At 40.1% G+C, this 19680-nt stretch overlaps 1 protein-coding gene across 5 annotated transcripts in view; it reads left to right on the top strand.

Moving 5' to 3' along the window:
- The window catches only part of SDK1 (sidekick cell adhesion molecule 1), a 398013-nt gene that overhangs the window by 315009 nt on the left and 63324 nt on the right, over positions 1-19680 (top strand). For all 5 annotated transcript variants that reach the window (XM_084536274.1, XM_084536275.1, XM_084536278.1 and 2 more), the window contains 5 exons: positions 1639-1876; positions 7562-7677; positions 7943-8132; positions 10151-10249; positions 18183-18377. In XM_084536274.1, the coding sequence (XP_084392400.1) occupies positions 1639-1876; positions 7562-7677; positions 7943-8132; positions 10151-10249; positions 18183-18377 (838 nt within the window). The remainder of the gene's footprint in view (positions 1-1638; positions 1877-7561; positions 7678-7942; positions 8133-10150; positions 10250-18182; positions 18378-19680) is intronic.

The following is a 19680-nucleotide window of genomic DNA, read 5'->3' as shown; positions in this document are numbered from 1 at the left end:
CACAGTCTGGGTCAACATGTGGGACAGAAATATAATACTGGAGCCAATTTGCAGTTTCCTAGGGCTCAGTTGTTTGCTCTGTATAAAACAGCCCCCAGAAGGTACACACAGGCCGTTGACAGTCATCCTGCCCGTACTGAATCGCTGCAGTTCAAAGACAGCAAAGTTTGCATGTTACGCTCCTGTAGGAAGATATTTATGTGAAAGGCTATGGAGTTATGTGATAAAGCGTAGACACAACTGATTAATTGCAAAGATGCAGTGATTGATGACACTGCTGTGCCCCTTTAACTGTCTCACTTACCTGTAGGGTGGCCACACTGGGACTTGTTTGGCAATTAACCTGCTCCAGAATGGTTTTTCTTCTCGCCTGTTAGGTCGGATTTTCCGCTGGGGTTACTGTGGTGTGAAGCTGATGAAGCGCAGGTTTTCTTTTGCCAAAACGTTAGCTTTTCCATGCATAAACTCATTACATCTAGAAGTCAAAATCAGGCTACAGAAACAGGAGGGGATTTCTCCCATCAGCCAGGAATAATTCTAATTTGTCAATGGAACAGGAGTTAGTTCTGAACCTTGAAAGCCCAAAACATCAAACGCGAAGGCATCACCTCAGGATGTGTAGAAAAGCCTTTGCAGTTCATTTGATAGGACCCATGTAACTCCTTCATGGCTTTACTGTGTGAATAACGTGCCCACATTGTTAAACCTTTGGTACTATAGCCAGACCTACACGTCTTACATCAAAATTAACTCAAAGTTGTTTTAGAGACTTTTAAAAACTTTTAAGATTGTGTTTCCATGCTGCACTATCTGGGAGCCTGGTTTTCGTGAGTCCAACTGTGCAAGGTTCAGAAGGAGCAACAGCCACAGCTAAAAATGCCCTGGCATACCTTTTTCATGCTTGATAACATCAGCATTTGAAAGTGTTTAATCTCTTTTTTTCAAGACCTACAGGTGAATCTGTGTCCCTCTGGGAGCTGGGAATTCCTTCCTTCCAACAGAATAAGGGTCACATTTTTAGCCCTGCTTGCCTGCGGGATATAGTCTTCTAAGCTGTGAAATGTTAATGTATATCAAACTTTGCCAGTGAATCAGAACTGAATCTCAGCCATCCGTGGCATCGTGTAGTTAGTTTTATGAGGAGAAACTTGAAACTTCATGAAGTAGGCTAATTATTTCATATTTTAATCTCCCAAATTGCTTGAGGAGTTAGAATACTGGAATAAATCTCTGCTGATAAATGAATAGGGAGAGAGTCAGTAAAAAAGTTTTTTAAAAAATACGATAAATGAATTTGTCACATGCTCCAGCAATTTATCATTCATTTCCATAATTAATCACAAAGCCCTGAATATATTCTGTTGGTATCATCTCTGTTGATACACCCACAGCAAGTGGCACAGTTCTGTCAGCATATCTACGTGGTACAAAATAAAGGTAAAAATTAAAAGAAAATTTCAAGCAACACAGAAATTAGAGAAATGAAAGATAAATAAACCTGGAAATCAATCCCCCTTTCTCTTTTGCCTTCCTGTGGCCTTATACGAGTTTAGACAGCCTTAGCGTACAGCGTGGAAAGCCCTGGCAGTGTGTTCTGTGTAGTAATATTGTGCTTTTCTTTGTCTGTTTCTCTGGCAGCCCCTCCCCGACACACAGTATAATGGCAATCCAGAATCAGTGGGGTACAGGATAAAGTTCTGGCGTGCGGATCTGCAGTCTCCCACCCTGATAAAGGTTATTAACAACCGACTGGAGAGAGAGTACACGATCGAAGATCTGGAGGAGTGGACGGAGTATGAACTGCAGATCCAGGCTTTCAATGCCATTGGGGCGGGACCATGGAGTGAAGTAGTGAGAGGTCGTACACGGGAGTCTGGTAAGTCAAAGCACTGTGTCTGCTATGAAGGACATGCTGGAGAATTTTCAGCATTCTATGCCTTTTTGTTCAGCTTTTTTTTTTTTTTTTTGCTTGTTGATCCATTAAATCAAAAATGAAAGGAAAAAAAACAATCTCTAGACGCACTGAAGGCAAAAAGACGTGTAGACATTTGAGGGGGTTTATTTATTTATTTGTCTTACTCCTACCATGTTTTCATGCATAAACCTGAGGGTTGTTTATTTAAAGCAAATAAAACAACCTCTCCCCACTCCTGCCCCAGTTTGGCAGCATAACAGGTAGCACAACAAGAAGCTTGTGTACAGCCTTCTCTTACTGAGCAGCCATCTCATGCTTCCTCTCCCTCCCTAGTAGCTCCATTGCTCCTAATTCTCCCCCTTCCCCTATCTCCTTCTGGTATGGGGCAGGTTTTCTGGCAGTTACGATTATCTGAAATTTAATTTCAAACTCCAAGCATTTCTAAAAGGGCACAAATTATTTTAGAGAGCTGATTAGCCACATAGAAATAAGATAATTATCTGAGCTTTTGATGACACATTTTCAAAACTACCTTCTAAAATTGTGTACACAAGGTTATATAGACATAACCTTCATGTAGACATAGAGCGTGGGTACTGTACTGCCTAGCTTATTCATCCATACTCGCATAGAGACTTCAAATACCATAAGCAAACTCACAATTTCAGGCAACAGTAAATTATTGTTAGCTCAGTAGCAACAGTAAAGCAGATCTTGAAAAGCTGCTCTCTAGCTGTTAACTTCCACATAGCCTGTTTCCAAACCTGCCCTACATGCACCTGATAAATTAAAATTCATATTACAAGTGAATGATTAAAAGAAAGGATGACACTTATGTTTTAAAAGTTATATAATAAAAGCTTCTTGTGACCTATGGTCCAACGCTGATATTTTTTCTTACTATTTTTTCTCATTTTTCTTAATAAAAATGCTTTTCAGTTTAATATTATGCGTACCCTACACTTACAGACACAGGTACATGTGTGTTCCCTCTGTACCATGCAGTGCTGGTTGGCGTGAAATGGAAGCACTGTGTGTAGTGCACGATTTGGTCTGCTGGTTCAGATAACTGTCCTTTGAACTAGCTGAGAAGAAGGCCAGACAAAGTCATCCCCTTCCATTAAAGTGCTGCTTTTTGGGAAGTAGTAATTGGAAAGCTATTGCCAGAGGTATTTTAAACAGGGCATGTTTGTACTGGAGTTAGAGATAGCATGACCCAGACAAAATAGTTTTGAAGTGTTTTGTATCATAATAAAAAGATACCGCATGCTCCATTTTCTCCTTTCCACTACTCTTCAAACACTTCTTTTGAAATGTAGTAAATACTAAGATTAAGTGATTTCATAAAACCTTAGGATTATAGTGCTCTTGCTCAGCATCTAAAGATCAGAGGTTACATGTGTGTATTTGGCATTTTCTCTTGCGGTATTAAAAGAAGGTTGACTTGAAAATGATTATAGGAGGCACACTGAAACCAGGATCAAAATAATACAAAGCTGTGATCTAGGCATAAGGACTCATTGGTTTTTTTCATGTATTTTCTTTGATACTAACATCTGATTTTTTGAACAGAGCAAGTCAGGGCTCAGCCTTTTGGATGTATCTTCTTTAATTTGCAGTATACAAAAAGCAGTGTACGTGGGCAATCTGCATGAGAGAGGGAATCAGCAGTTAACCTGCATGTACCACAGAATAAGGTTAAAATAGGAATAAAATTATCAAAAGCTGGCGAAAGAGGTCAAAACATTTTTTACACCTGTCTTTTGAATTATGAGAAAAATTACATTTATCACCTGGGCTTTCAAAAGCAGGTATCCTAAACATTTCTTTTTCCATTTTATAGATACAAAGTCCTAGGAAAGTGGGTTTTGACTGATGCTGCAGATGTTAAACATCCCTCACAGTGGGCCAGAGGTGACATTGTCCAAGCTGGTTTGTTGACAGAACTCTCAGTTCTGGGTTTCACACCATCCGAGGAGCCTCAGAAATTAGAGCCCAGGCACTAAATTAGCTCATGCTATCTAATGACCATGCAGTCACTGGAGTCCAAAATCTGTACTAAAAATAAGACTTTACTGTGATACGAGATCTTATCACTAATAGCTGAGCAAGCACACACTCTAACAATAAAGGAGCAGGCTGGTACAGGTATTCTCCTGATTCTGGAGCACTTGAATTTGAAACATCTTAAAACAAAGAAAAAGGAAGAATAAATAATGCAGTGGGTTTTGGTTACCCAGTCTTAAAAAAGTTGGGAAGCCCTTAAATGAAAATCTGGGTTAAAAATGCAAGCAGCTAAAAATGGAGGGGGATGAGTTAGGATTTTTAAACAGGACAGGTTTTATCAATCTGATTTTGTTTTGTTTTGTTTTTGTGTTATTTAATTTCTAACATAAAAAAAAAACCTTACTTGATTTTACAGCATAAAATAAGTACAAAGTAACAAGCTGAATTCATACTCTATGAATTGAATATGTAGTAGGTATAGTATAGAAAAAACAAGAAAATGTGAAGATATCTGATTTATTAGAGCAACAATGACAGGGCTGATTTGTTTTAAATACAAACCTTATTTTCAAAGAGTTCATCTCAGATACACCTAACCAGTTCCTTCATATTTTCTGGTATTCAGCTACATGAATGTGTATAGTTGTCTTCAAAATCAGCTCCTACACAAGCATGGTCACAAGGATCAATTTCTGATGAAAGTCAGAGACAGACTTCCATGAAGCGGTTACCGTGGTGCAACCAAGCATCAGTTGATAATTCAAATGTGGTCCAATGTCACTGCAAGATTTGTCAGTTGATACATGCTGAGAATGTCGCCTGCAGTATCTAATTTTATACACAAAATGGTTTCGTGCTCCAGCTATGGTGCTTTTTGCTATGGAGAGAACCACTGTATCATACCGTCTAGCTTTCTTAGCCAAAATTCAGACTGTCTTATTGAAAGATGCTTTTGGCCTAGTTAGAGACATAAAACAGCATCATTTGCTGTATATTAAATATGGTTATATCAGCTATAGAAAGAGGATGCACGATCTTGGATGCCAAGACAGATAACCTTAAAAACTTGTTTTCCTATTGAAGTTCAAGTGCAAAGTACCAGAAACTCTATAATTTCTAATGTTTGATCTTCTAAAGTACAGTTTGGCAGTTTGCTGGATTAACTAATCATTTAGTTTCAGTTTTTCTGGTTCATTTCCTTAAAGCTCTGCGATATTATGGAGACTTGCTTGGCTTCTGCACTGTTCTTGTAGGTTGCTAATGAGAACTTTGCTTTGGAGCTTTTAACTAAGTCTTCAGTGCAATAGTTAAGGAAACAGCATTAGAGAACAGAGTTTGCAGAGGACAGAAGGATCTATATGCCTCACTCAAGTCACTAATCAGTCTTAGCAAACTATAATTACTTTGAAACAGGATATCCTAAGAGAGTAGGGAGGTCAAAGAAATGAAGGTTACATTTCAATTCATTCTTAAATGGCTGATCAAACTGCATTACCTGACAAAAGATAGGCAACAATAAGATCCATGCTACCAGTCAGAGGTCTGGAATTCATACATCCGTATTAAAATAAAATTCTCAACACCAATATGAGAATAGCAATGGAAAACTAACATGGAGCAAAATACTTGATCAATGCAAGTATTTTTGCCATTTAGATGTTGGGTTTATATCCCTCCCCAGGGAAAGGGGACATTCAGCTGCTCTGTCACTGGGAATTAGGAGGAGTCTGAGCTAATAAATCTTCCAACAAACCATTCTCTCCTTTGTTAGCTTTAGAGTCCCCCTGCCAGCAGCGTGATTGTACACACACCTCAAAGAAAGCATGCACACAGGGCCAGCCCGGGCACAGCCTCGACCTTTTGTGAATTCGGGAAATCTCGTGGCTGCTGATCAAAGAGAAAAAGAAATATTTGTAAAATAAAGGAACTTTCACTCTTGAAAGGATTCAAAGCAGATAAAATAAAAATAAATGTGGCTGGAAAGGGCTTCTTTCCTCTATGCATTCTGGTTTCCTGCGACCCACCTCCACCCTTTCTCTCTCCAGAAGTGATTCATGTGGGAGTAGCTCTTTGTGAAGATCTACAGATAAAGTTATGGCAGCTATCCAAAGACATTCATGGCTCCTGGCAATCTATTTTCCTTTAACATAATTATATCCTTGTGGGGGATAAATCTAGGAGAAGATTTAAAAAAAAAAGAAGAGCACTTCAGCGTTGGAGGGGGAAAAAAATGGGATTTTAGTCTGCTGCAGTGTCATGTGATGGTGCTCTGTTCCTCATGTCCCATATAATTGGTAACAGGGAAATTGTTTCAGAAATGACTATCTCTGTGGTTAACCTTGAGTGCACAAGGGTGAGGACTAGTGTCTTTTTTTTTTCCCCATTTATATTAATTCCGGTGTCATACTCATTATCTTGTTCATGTTGCTAGGAGCTTCAGAAGCTAGCCTTCAAAACAGCTGATCTGTTCTTTCATTTGGACAGCATTACTTTTGGCAGAGACTTGTGCTCCTTTTTGTGATATATTCAGCACCTAATCAAGGCTTACTGTCCATAAGTACTTGTGTAACATAACTTGGTGAGTGTTCTCTTGAGGTCTGACAGGTGTATCACGCTTTAGGAAAGATTGCACCCTTCAGATGTTGGAAATGCCACAGGAAAAAAATGTGAAAGGGCAGCATAAAATGTGAACTCTTAAAAATAGCCTCCAATTTTGCTTGCATAACACTGCGTGCTATTAAGCTTGCCCACAAAAGCTTGCAGTTGTATGGTGGTTTTGCAGTGGCTTGAGTTTTAATGGCATGAGAAAATGCAAGTTTGCTCCTCTCTCAAGTCAGAGAAAATTACAGTGTTCCCGTGCCATCAGTTCTAATAATGTTTCTAGTTTCATAAGAGCCAATTTTGCAACAGAAATGAAATAGGCATATCTTTCATTTACACCGTATCAATCCCTGAAAATACACCTTGCATTAATGTATCTGTCTATAATTGATGTATTGCAAACGTTAAGCACCATCACATAATCAAAAGGCTTAGAGGTTAAAGCACTTCTTACTGAACTGGGAGGTCTGGGTGCTATCCAGTGGTTGGAATTATTGCTAACACTAGACAAGATGCTATAATTTCCTTTTGGATAGTATAGGAAGCCAGGGTGGCTTAAAACTTCGTGATAGAGTAGATCATACTGTAAGATAAACTCTCATTCATAAAGATTTCTAGCTTTTGGCATAGGGAAATGAAGCATAAGGAAAAGAAATGCTAGGAGATAGACGTTTGTAGAAGTCCAGCAATTTAAACTTGATTCTAATTACTGCAAATATATAGAACCTCAAGTTTATTCATGTCTGTCTATATTTACTGTTCTTCTGTAGACTGTGATTAGCGTTGAGTGTTTAGCTCTTTACAAACATCGTGATTTCTTAGACAAACTGGTGAGAAATTGTTAAGTAGGCTGAAATGTGAAGATGATGTATAATGAAACTAGAAAAGAAGGGATTGTTCAGAATGTATTCAAGTCCTTTGGGATTAGAGTAGTATTCTAAGGGATCCTGAAACAATCCCAAGCAGATAGGGAGATGGAGCAAAATGACCTGGAATGTTTTACCTATTTCTGCTGTTGGTAATGCTGTTTGATTCTAGTTCCCTCTGCTCCTCCTGAGAATGTGTCCGCTGAAGCTGTGAGTTCAACCCAGATCCTTCTGACATGGAGTGCAGTCCCTGAGTCAGAGCAGAATGGTCTTGTCCTAGGTTACAAGGTATGCAAGTGGAGTTTCATGTTTTCTACATTTTTAAAGCACTACCTGGATACGTTTTTGCATTTGTAATTTATTGTTCACTTGGGGGATGTTAATATTATCCATAACTCAACCAGATAAGATAGCGGAAGCGTGCTGTTTTTGAAAGGGGTGACTGGTGAATTTAATCTCATTTTATATCATGTGAAAAGGAAGAATCTAAAATGCATACCCTTCTTTCGGTAATATGTTTTTCTTTCCATATTCGTATGCATTTATTCTACAGATACTTTTCAAAGCAAAAGATTTAGACTCTGAACCAAAGAGCCAAATAGTGAGAGGGAACCACACTCAGTCTTGCCTGCTGTCTGGCTTGCGGAAATATGTGCTCTATGAGATCCAGGTCTTGGCATTCACTCGCATTGGAGATGGAGTCCCCAGCTCTCCTCCAGTTATAGAAAGAACCAAGGATGATGGTAAGTGTACAGGTTGCCAAAATAAGGGTTTGTCTTGATCCAAATTTTAACACTATTTTCTTTTAGTAATGCAGGTGTAGAAGATAGTCCACACTCAGACTTTTTGGATTTTTTTTCAACTTTGAACTAAAAGGACTTGATCCTTACCTAATATAACTGTTCCATCAATCATGGGATGAGAATTGGCAAAAACATTGAAAACTATAGTCACCATTTCCTCTTTCCCCACAGCTAATGAAGAGGAAAAATTCTTCTAAAATTATTTGTACTCTGAAGCTTGATGTAGACTATTTCTATTGAAGACAATTTATAGAGCCCAATTATAAATGTCTATTGAAGTTCAATCATGCTCTAAAGAAAAAGTAGAGTGCTACAATTGAAAGCAATAAACAAATCTGGGTCTGATTGGACTGAAGGAGAGATATGGAATTTGCAGCTTCAGTAATCCATTCTCTCTTTTTTTTTTCTTTCTTTTTTTTTTTTTTTTTTTTCCCAAAAGAATAAGGCATTGACCGTGGATGGTGATCATACCATCTTCCTTTTGTAATTCCCTCCAGTGCTTCCCATGAGCTCAGGGACTCTGGAGTGCAGTTTCATAAGCTGAAAAACCCTGGGCAACCCTCCGCACCCCAGTTCTGTTTGAACACACCTGCAGGGTGAGAGAATTCCTGCTGGTGGGGTTGTACAGAAATTTAATTCAACTCTTAGAGCATTTTTTTGCTTTGCAGATGCTATAGTTGCTTTTAGTTTCATTACCTTTTTTGCTATGAAGGGTAGTATCTGTGCAAGAGGCTTCTGTTTATTACTCCCAGTGAAGAAAAACAAACAAACAAGTTTGTCAAGATGTTCCCAGTAGAAATTGAATAAACATTGCTATCTACAAGCAAATTCATTAAGGGTATTTGGTTGGGCTGAAGTGCATTCAGACTCCTGGCTTAACCAGGCATTTTGTGCAGAGTGCAGGGAAGGTGCGAGAGCATGCAGGGACAGGAATGGGACAGAACGGGGACAGCAGCTCCCAGGCATTTCTTTTAGCCGTTTTCTCAGCATTCAGCCTCTGTAGTGACATGGCTTTTCTTTGAAAGGAAACAAAGAGAAATTGCTGTTAGCAGAACTCTGCAGGGAGTAAAAGAGCACTCACGGAATTGTATGTATCAGACTTTAATGAGAAATATTTAAAACTGTTTGTTTAAGATAACCCCATTATAGCAGTTCCCTCCTTAAGTGCATGTTGGCAAATGATACAAATTGTTCTTCCATCTCCGTACTCCTGACATAAATATGTTGTGTCTCCTCTGGGCTCAGCTTAATTAAATGTATCATCAGGGGTAACACGCAGGTGGAATTTGTGCTGAAGGGGAAATTTTGTGGATGCAAATGTGTGAATTAACATCTCCTCACCTTGCAAACCTGGAATGGTCAGTGCAGCCACCAGCCATCCTTATTAATGTGCACCTCACCTGCCTCGGGTTCTCCTGCTCAGACCTACGTGTTTAAAATGCACGTGTAAAATCAGAAAGCAGTTCAAAGCTAGCACCGATGACACAGAGAGGAGATATTATTCAGCTCCAGCAGGTGTGAAGTAGATTAAGCTGACACAACTCCTGTCCGTAAAGGCAGCTCGGTGACTTGCTTCGTGGGATGTGCTCGGTTATCTGGTGATGGGGCAGTGATGCAGCTGGCTTACAGGGGCTCCCTGCTATGCCACTGGGAGATAACTCACAGAGGTCAAGCTCATTTGTCAGAGCATCCTGGTAAACTCATTTCACATGTGCAGTAAAACACAGTAGGGTGTACTAGTTCTGCATTGTGCTTGGAGCTAGTGGGTGCTGGAGGCATTCAGCCATGGACAGGATCCCTTGGAGTAAATGTGTTATGTATGTACGTGGGTGCTCCTAACCATCTATTTATTATTGGTGAGCTACACCTTGGGCTGCCTTCCATGTAAAATAAGCAGAAAACTTGTAATTCCTCTGACACGCAATGCCTGCTAGCGTGATCTCTGTTTCTCTTTCCAGCCCCAGGGCCGCCTGTGAGGCTGGTGTTCCCCGAGGTGAGGCTGACGTCGGTGCGAATTGTTTGGCAGCCGCCGGAGGAGCCCAATGGAGTTATCCTGGGTAAGAGGGAGCAGCAAAGAGGGCTGGCAGGAGAGGGCTGGAGACCAAAGGCTGTTGGGTTTTCCTTCCCCTTGCACATCAGATTAGAAGTCCCACATAAGCAGATCCATGGCTAAAGAAAAGAAAATAGGCTGGTATATCAGCTGAGAAACACGGTGTCCTGCGGTGAGGAGGAAAATTCTGCCAGGCTCCGTGGCGCGTGTTTTCCTGAGTCAGAATTGCATTTCATTCATGGCACTGTGTTTGAGTTGTCATCTCTCTTTCTATCTCCATTTGGATTTGTAACCTGCTTGGCTGGGCTGTTTGGCAAGCTGCCTGTTGAGCAACAGCAGGACAGAGTTGGTTTTTCCCTTCCTTCCCCCCCAATTGCCTTTGCCAGGCATCCCTAACTTGTCATTTTCACATGTGCTTCTGTTTTACTGCTTCCTTCAGGTTGCAAGGAGTTAACTCACACTTGGCATTTTATTGAGGTAAACAGGGGCAGCAAGGAATGAGAGGAATTCATGAAAAACCTTCTCACTTTCCTGCTATTGTAACTCCCGGGTTGCCTTTGCACCAGGAATATACCAGCAGCTACCTTTAAAACGTCAAAGGCTTTTACAATGTAATAATCTATTCTTGCCTCTTAAATTAATGTAGCTAATATTTACATGGTAGTTTTGTCTGTGTTCTGTGCTGATGTTCAACACATTCTATGATAGTCTTAGCAGGTGAGTAAGGATTATCCCTCTAAATATCCCTTTAAGTAAAGGACTAGTCTGTCTTTGTGTTTAGATCCTGAGTCAAGAAGCTGGAGTCTTTGCCTAGGTGTGTAGTTTCTCACAGGGGGTGCTCAGGGGGTAATCCTGACACCTGAAGTTGCAAGAAAATCATCAAATGGGGTCCAAAGGCAGCCTCTGCAGGGATCTTCTTAGCATAAGAAAGAGAGTTTGCGTGAAACTTGGCACCGCTTAGTTGTCAGAGACAGATCCACGCAGGGTTTCTCTGCAGCTCAAGGAAGCTTGGCTTCCAGGTTGTCTTGTGGGTTTGATTTGTTGTGTTTCTTGTAAGGAACTGTGTGTCATTTAAGTTTGCTCTTAGTAGAGACTGGGATTTGAATCACAGGATGTGGTTAAGGAGAAAAAAAATCATTTGTTACAAATGATGAGAAAGTACAAAAGATATTTTGCTCTCTGGACTGTTGCAATGTCTCCCGTTTCTGCACTTGGTCAGCCTTATTTGCTGGAGTTGCAAGCTCGGTGGAGTAAGAACTCTCTTTTATTTTGTCTTTGCACAGTGCCCTGTGCAATTCATCCACTCGTTCAATTCTGGGTCAGTGCCACAACACTGATGACAAAATCATACAAGTATGGGGCTGGAAGGGAAGGTGAAAGGTGTCCCTTAGCATGATTGTCATGTTTAACACGTAGACTGTTGTCTCCTGTGTCTTGCACACTCCATACCCAGGAACACATCACAGGGTACCTGGTCCAGTATTGACTTTTTTACAGCACTGGTGTTGTAATGAAGTAAGTTATGGCTCACTATTAAGTTCTTCCCCTTTTCTGCAGGTCAGCCCCTCTTTCAGGTATACATTAAGCTTTTTCTTTGTAAGTGCTGTACTTTGCATGTATTTTTATTGAATAATCTTACTGATTCCAGACCATCTCTTCTCATTAACAGGATCACTTCACATTACAGTCTTGTCCTTTAAAGGGCTTGCAACTACTCACAATTTGGCTTTATTTTTGAAGTTTGCAAGTAGACTGGCAATTCCATCAGCCAGGTCACTAATGGAAATACTGAACAGAAACAGACTCAGAACTTGTTCTCATGAGACCTTACTTAATATGTCCTACCAATGTGTTAGCAAACTGTTGCTAACAACATTTTGACTTTTTTTTTTTTTTTTTTTTAAGTGATCAAGGCAAAATGTGCAGTATTTTTCTTAAATTCTGTTTCTCTAGCTTGCTTTTGACAGGGCCATGTGGAACCATAGTAAAGCCTTACTTAAAGTCAATGTGGATCATATCTACTCTTCCCACCTGGCCAAATTACGCTGTCAAAATGGAAAACAAATGATTTGTTATTTATTATTTGTTCCAGGCAAATACGTATTAGCTGTTCCCTGGCACTTAATTATCTCATGGATGTTTATATATTTCCTAATATTTTTTTTTCCAGGATCTTTCTAGGTATTAAACTTTAGCTTAATTTGTTCAGAACTCCTTTGTTTTTTCTTCCTCCATTTTATAAGATAAGGTACTCTGCTTGCCCTTCGGTAATATTCTGGCATGTCACCTGCCCTCCACAAGTTCTTGAAGATAATCACTAATTATTCAGAGATGGCTCCAGCTAGTTATATAAGCACTGCAGGGCAAATTTCATCAGGCCTTTCTGACTTGATTACATCTAGCTTAGCTAAATATTCGTTAACCTATTCTCTATTCTAGCCTACATCCATACTTCTATTGTTGTCAGTTTTAATTTGTGTTAAGTATCTAGTCAATATCAACGGGTTTTGTGTGAAAGTGAAGCAGCAGAGGTACCAGGCTTCTGCTCTTTTGTGTCACCTGTCTTGTGTTCATCTTTTATTCCCAGTAGTTGACCTCTCCTTCTGTTTCTTGTATTTCTAATGTATTTCTAAAATCTTTCTCACTGCCTTTGCCCTTTAAGTTATAACTCACTGTGCACTTTTAGCTGTTCTGATTTTGTTCCTACATGCTAGTGCTGTCTATTTATACACTCCCTTAGTAATCTGTCCTGTTTCAACTTTTAGTACAATTCAGATCTGATTTTCAGGTCATTAGTGAGATCTGAATGCAAACGTACTGGGCTCTTAACATCTTCTGTCTGCATTGGGATAGTTGAACTTTTATTTTTGTTTCTTTTAAAATTGTCAGCTAACCTGAATTCCTTTTTCCCTTAGAATTCCTTCCCAGGGGGCTTTACCAATTTCCCCAGTCCACTTCTTTGAAATCCATTGTCTTCATTCAACAGTTTTCACTCCTCTATTTTTTTGATAGTAGAAAAACTGAGGTTCCTGGAGGAAGTAGTTAGCTGCCAGTGTCAGAGAGAAAAAGTAAAAATTACATTGGGTACTTACTTCTGTGATCTTTTATAAGAAGTGAGGAGTGCTTCAAAAATAGCTGAAAAAAAAAAAAAAAAAAAAAAAAAGTAGCATTCTAAAGGTTGCAAGTTTTTCTTTCTTGTTCACTTTTTAAATCTTATTACTGCAATGAACTTTTGAAAGAGCAGTGTAACCACCACCCTCTAGCACACTGAAGTAGAATTACTGGAAAATAATAAGTTAATATTACTTTGCAAGGTGCCCTGTTATTCACTAGTGGGGTTGCAAGGAAAAAATACTTTTTTCTTTTGCAAGAGCAACTTATATTCACAGCCTTTGAACTAATGTTCCTGCTCTGCTAGCTTTGTCCTCTGAGTATACAAGCACCTTTGCAGCTAACATTTTTGTAATCTATATCAAAACATGTTCTAGCATTTCAGAGAGAGATTAGCAGGATGAAATACTGGCAGGCACCAAGAGGGAAAACTACTTGTTTGTTTGTTTAAATATTTTACTGTAGAGAACTGCTAGATATTTCCACTTCTCCTTTCGGGAATGTTACAGTAACCATCTGAGGCTTAATTCTGTCTTCTTTTCTGCACTCCATTCAGCTAGCACCCAGCATAGCTCCTTCAAACACTATTAAAGGAAAATGATGCATTAATGTGCATATATGCAAGTCTATCCATGAGCTTCCCCTGAAAACAAGAGCTCAGGCAGCATCCTTCCTGGTTAGTATTCCTCGTGGTACGCTTGTATTTAGCGTTCACCTGAAGCTTATTGCAAAAGAGTGTAAGAACTCCACTGAGAATTAGAACCAAAATTGGATGTAATCCATGTTTGCAAATGCGTATTTTGATCCTAGGCTGCATTTGCACACCCGCTGGCCCTTAAACAGATAAGCAGTAAAATCAACAAACTGGATTGCTGCTCCACTAGGCAGACCGTAACCTCCCAGTATCGTTTGGCTTTCCCTAAGTTCTGTGACAAATTAATAAGTGTTTGTATCTCTGCTGCACCATGGCCTGCATGAGCGGGTGCTGTCAGTTCTGAAGGGCTTTGTATGGTGATGAGCTTGAAAGCTTTTTTATATTCATGGTGTGTTGTCATCTTCCTGCCTGTTTGCTTTGGGGAATCTGCTGGCTGTGTTAGTGACCTAACATTTAACAGGCAGTTCAGACTGTTGCCATTTATTGAGTTCAGAAAGCATAGCTCATGAAACTGCTTGCAGTTGTGCAAAAAATACTTAAGAAGATGCTAATGCAAAAATAAGCCTTGTTTCAATGAATAAATAAACTCCTGAGGAGCTGATCTTTCAGGTTTTTTGTTATGCTAGTTTGGCCTGGTGAACAGCAGAACTCCCAGTAACAGAAGAAATTTGGTGTCTAAGGCTATGTAGGAAAAAAAAAAAAAAAAAAGGGCAAGAAAAATGAAGAAAACGGTACATATCCCTCTGACTGACCATCCAGGTGATTAACATTCTGTAAGATACTCCTTTCCTAGAAAAGTTTGCTGCAATCATCTTTTAAAGATTTCATTTTCTTTCATAAGCTTTGATTTTTTATTTTTTTTATCTAACGTATCTGTAACATCTTATTGTCGTAATCTAGTAAAGAAATGTGGCTTCCTTATTCATCCTCTGCAGTAATCACAGGTATTGCCTCTTACAGCCCTCAAGCATACATTAATTTCTCTTTGAACACTTTCCATTTACCTCTATTGATTTGCCTCGTTTAATTTCACCCAACATTTCCTGTCTTCTCCCTTCCCTTGTTGCTGAAATTCATCAACTTAATAATTTTATCTTTTTGATCTTGTGTTAGCCCTAATTATTATCTGAGCTGTGGTTTAATATTACATCTTCCGTGTCACTCAGAGCAGTGATTTTTATGACGGAACGTATCTTGGCTGCCCAAATTGTCTAATAGTGGAAGGTGATGTAGGGGATCAAAATTAAGATACTGAGTGTGTCTCAGGAGGTTTGTAGGCAGCAACAAGAGTGAGCTGAGTTCAGATGCAGAGGCTGGATATGTACCTTTGAATCATGCTGAGGGAAGTGTTGAGTTTCTGAAGAAATATTTAAAGATGCAGGCTATGGCTGTGTAAAGTCTGCCTGAGACACCCAGGAAAATAGATATTTACCCCAGCTGTCACCCGGCATGGCACGTGTAGGGGAGGGGACAGCAGTGGCCGGTGCTATTTTTCGAAGGGGTGCATTGAAAGGGAGTTTGCAGAACCTGTCTGAGATGGTGTGAGAGATTTCTTTTTTCTCGTGGCTAAATTAGGTTTTACGCTAGCCAAGGATCCACTCCCGTGTAAGTTGTTATGATGGCCTAGATAAGTGTGTTCCTTTGCCTGATCTGTGCACATTTGTAATTGGCTTTCTAGCATGAGTACCACCATTTAGCAGTAAATAGTTGTCTTTCTATTTCCTCCTCACATTTTAACTACACTTTATATTTTAGAATGATTTAGAAAAGAGAGAAAATTGCTTGACAATGATATTTCACAGATATACTTATCTTTTAATAACTAGATAAATCTAGTTTTCTATTCTTTTAATATTGTCTGTTTCCCTCCAGGTCTTATTCTTTACATCTTAAGTCGCTTTATCAAACTTCTTTAGCCATCTTAGTTGCTTCTTCCTTCATCTTCCCTGCTGCTGTAAAAATTGCCCCAGTGCTTTTCTCTTTCTGTTTTCCCCTTTATTGAGATCTTACATTGGGGTTCTCACTCCTGTGTTCTGCACATCTGTATAAACAAGAAAGCTCATAATGTATCCATTCCTTCTCCCCACTGCTATCTATCTTCCTGTGGACTTTTTCAAAAGATCAAAATGCCGTAGTATTAAAGATACAGAAATATTCTGAAGAAACATATGAGACCAGCAATGGGAGAGCTGGTGGGTGAAAGAAGGTAGTTTGCAGGAGAAGAAATGAGATCTTCAAAGACTAAGACCCTAAGACTTTGCTGGCATGTAAGCATGCTCTGGCATTCTGAAAATCAGGCCCTGTTAATCCAACGTTACCCACCCAGCTGTGGACAAGTTGGTGTACAAATGTGCCCAGAACATTCACTGGATACCCACAGCAGTACGAAATGAGGCAGGTCAGGTGCAGGAAGCTTTCTGTTCCTGGGGCATGTTTTCAGGTGTGGGTGGCTGCTGCATATTGGGGCAGTGCAGTGACACAGCTCTGTCTCAGCTGTAACCACATCTTGCAGGTGCTCTGAAGGCCGGGTCGCTCTTAGAGGTGGCTGTGCAGCCAGGTTTGTTCTACGTTAAGGCAGCTATGGCTGTTGCCCTCCATTTCCTAACAGCTGCAGAAGAAAAAAAAAAAAAAAAAAAAAAAAGGCAAGGAAATGCTGGGGTTTCATCAACAGCACTATGAGAACCAGCACACCAAAATTATTACCATCTGTATCCCAATTAAATTTCACTGTTCATGACAGCATGTACCACACACAAGTATGGCATTTACTCAAGAGAGCGCACAAACTCTGTTTGTGTCTTTCCTGCGAGTGGGGCTGTGGCAATTGTTGCATATTCACAGTGAAAAATAAATGCCTTTGATTTTGTCTAGTAGCTACAGGTAAGATACGATGTGCAGTTTTCATGCACTGGCCTTCAAGAATGAAGCACACTGAGCTTGGCTCCCCTTGTTGTTTCAGCCAAAATTTGGTGGGAGTTCAAACTTTAGCTGGGATATTAATTCCAAGAGAAAAAGATGGTCCCAGGTGTCTGCAGACCCCCTTGTCTTTCAGAAGATGAGCAGACGGTTGGCAGAATCGTGTCATGACTATTTTGTTTTCAGCTGCTCTGATTTGGATGTGCTGGCTGCCCTCCGCCCCGCGTAACTTCATGAAGCATTTAATCATACAACTGTATTCAGCTTGAGCAATAAAGCTCCACACCAGTTCGGGTATTAATTGATTTTGGAAGTTAGCAGCTGGACTGAAAGTTACCATCAAGCTCCAGGAGTGAGAGCCTGATTCAATTGCTGAATATACAGAATGAGTTTGAACATTTGGCAGACCCTCTATGGGGGCCAGTTGTTGCTAGTGGTGCATGAGAACTCTGGACGCCCTCCTTTGCACAGTTGGATCATTAATAATACACACTAAACTGCGAGCTCGTAATCGTCAGGCAGGCAGGTTGGAATGAGGGCTATCATTTGCAGGCATCCACAAAATTGATTATTAAGTGCGGCATGATTTAAGCAGGACCTCACAGCTTGCAGGCTTCTTCCTTGGGGTGTGGACAGGGACAGAAATGTTTAAAGACAGAAGGAGAATGATTTTATTGCCAGTCCCAGCCTTCACCGTACAGTTACAGGGGAGTGAGAGAGCTGAGAGAAAGGCAAATGCGAAAAGCAGGGGCAAACATTTACCTGGGTACAGCCGAAGAACTTTTAGTTTCAACAAGTGCTATCATGGTGCATGTTAGAGGGGAGAACAGTGTGTGTGTGTGGGTTTGGGTGGAAAGCTGAGAGAGTGTTGTCCTGAACTCGCTGAGCCAGGTGAGATGAATTGCATAAACTATATATTTCATTGCCTTTCCAAAACAGTATAAGTATGCTCAGGAAAGATTATACGTTTTTGTGTCTTGTTGGGATGAAGGATGGAAAGCGAAATCAGTTCCAGGGCAGATAATATTGAATAGACCCTTGTGTGCGCCGCAGTGTGTAATTTGTCCATAAGGTATTGCACCTGACTGTGGACGGCTGGCATGTAGCAGAGTTTTAAAGCCCTAAAGGAAGCAAATTACTTAGTTCTGGTCCAGTTAAACAAGTAATTACAATAAAGTAATAGTTTTGGTGCTCTTTTGTTCCTGCTAGAAAAACATCCTAACCTCTCTACTCTCTTCTGTTTTCGCTGTGATTTCAGGTTATCAGATCGCATACCGCCTGGCCAGCAGCAGCCCTAACAAGTTCACAACAGTGGAGGTTGGTTCAACGGTCAGGCAGTTTACTGCTACAGACCTCACCCCTGAGTCAGCATACATCTTTCGGACGTCTGCCAAGACAAGGCAGGGCTGGGGGGAGCCTCTGGAAGCCACGGTGATCACGACAGAGAAAAGAGGTAATGCTTGCAGCCACAGGTTGAGGAGCTTTCTGTTGCATGCCTTAGAGCCTGTGCTGCACTTAGGGGAATTTTAATAACAAGCTACAGCCTGTACACCTCCTCCTTCTCACACCATAAACCTGCTCCAAACCATAGCAACATCATGATTTTAGAAACCTGGTGAGCAAGACAGACTTTTATGAGAGGCAGTTCTTCTAACCTGCCGGGCTGTTGGAGATTGATTTTTCCATCAGCTGCTATATTGGCCATATGCAGCCTCCTTCTGCAGTCAAATAGTTTTATTTTTTTCAGCTCTCTTCTTTTCTAGAAAGATTGCAAGCTTAAGAACGTAAATGATGGATGAATTACATTGATTAGGGAACACAAAATGAGAGTCAGTGATGTTGCAGGATTTCTTCATGTGGTTCCTCCATTACACCTTAATCCGACCTAGTGTGTTAGTAATTACTTTGGCCTTTTCACTGCTGTAAATTCAAGCAGAGTGTTTGCATCTGGATTGTCCAGAATTTTTCTACTTCTTGTATCAGGCTCAAAATGGTTATTCACATTCTGCATCCTCAAATTCTGTTCTGTAGGGAACCTACCTGAAGAAAGCAAGAGCTCCATGTACATGAATGAATGCAGATGCTTAGATAAATGTATCAAAATGTAAAAGTTATAAGTAATATAAGTTATTACAGAATCTGCTCTGCATCAGTGCTTGTTTCTAATGCCTTGGCTCAAGTAACAGCTCAATTATCCAGTCATAGAATGGATCTCCAGAGCTAACAGAAGCTAACATTTTCTATTTGTGAAGATTTTTTTTTTTCATTCAGAGCTAAAATAGAAGGTATTAGTAGAGAACAAGAGTGTGGGCTTTACTTTGTTCTGACATTATATGCCATGTTCTACTGCAAAGCGTTTATCTAGTCTCTTGAGCTGGTGAAGTCAAAACTAACTGGGGCAATCCCTTGTGCAGTTAGTTTTTGTGCCATGTGCCACCTTGACCAATTGTACAATTTTCATATTGATTTTCAATAAAACCTCACCCTCAAATATTACTACCATACAACTTCTGTGATTTATAAAAGCACTGTTCAGAGAGAAGCACACTTCAGCAGGTAGCTAGAGCAGACCTCTGTAGACATCTTTCAACTACTCTTAGCACTTTTGTGTGTGCACATGTACGTGGTCTTGACTCTAGCCCAAGATTTGCACACTAATACTACAAATAATATTTACTTTTGGTTCTTAAAATGCGACTAGAAAGTGATCTCTCATTTTAAGTCCTTTCTACACTTCACCAATTAGTTAGTGCAAG

Source organism: Aythya ferina (genome assembly GCF_964211825.1).
Source record: "Aythya ferina genome assembly, chromosome: 15".
NCBI lineage: Eukaryota > Metazoa > Chordata > Aves > Anseriformes > Anatidae > Aythya > Aythya ferina.
This window is presented reverse-complemented; position numbering and strand designations above follow the sequence as displayed.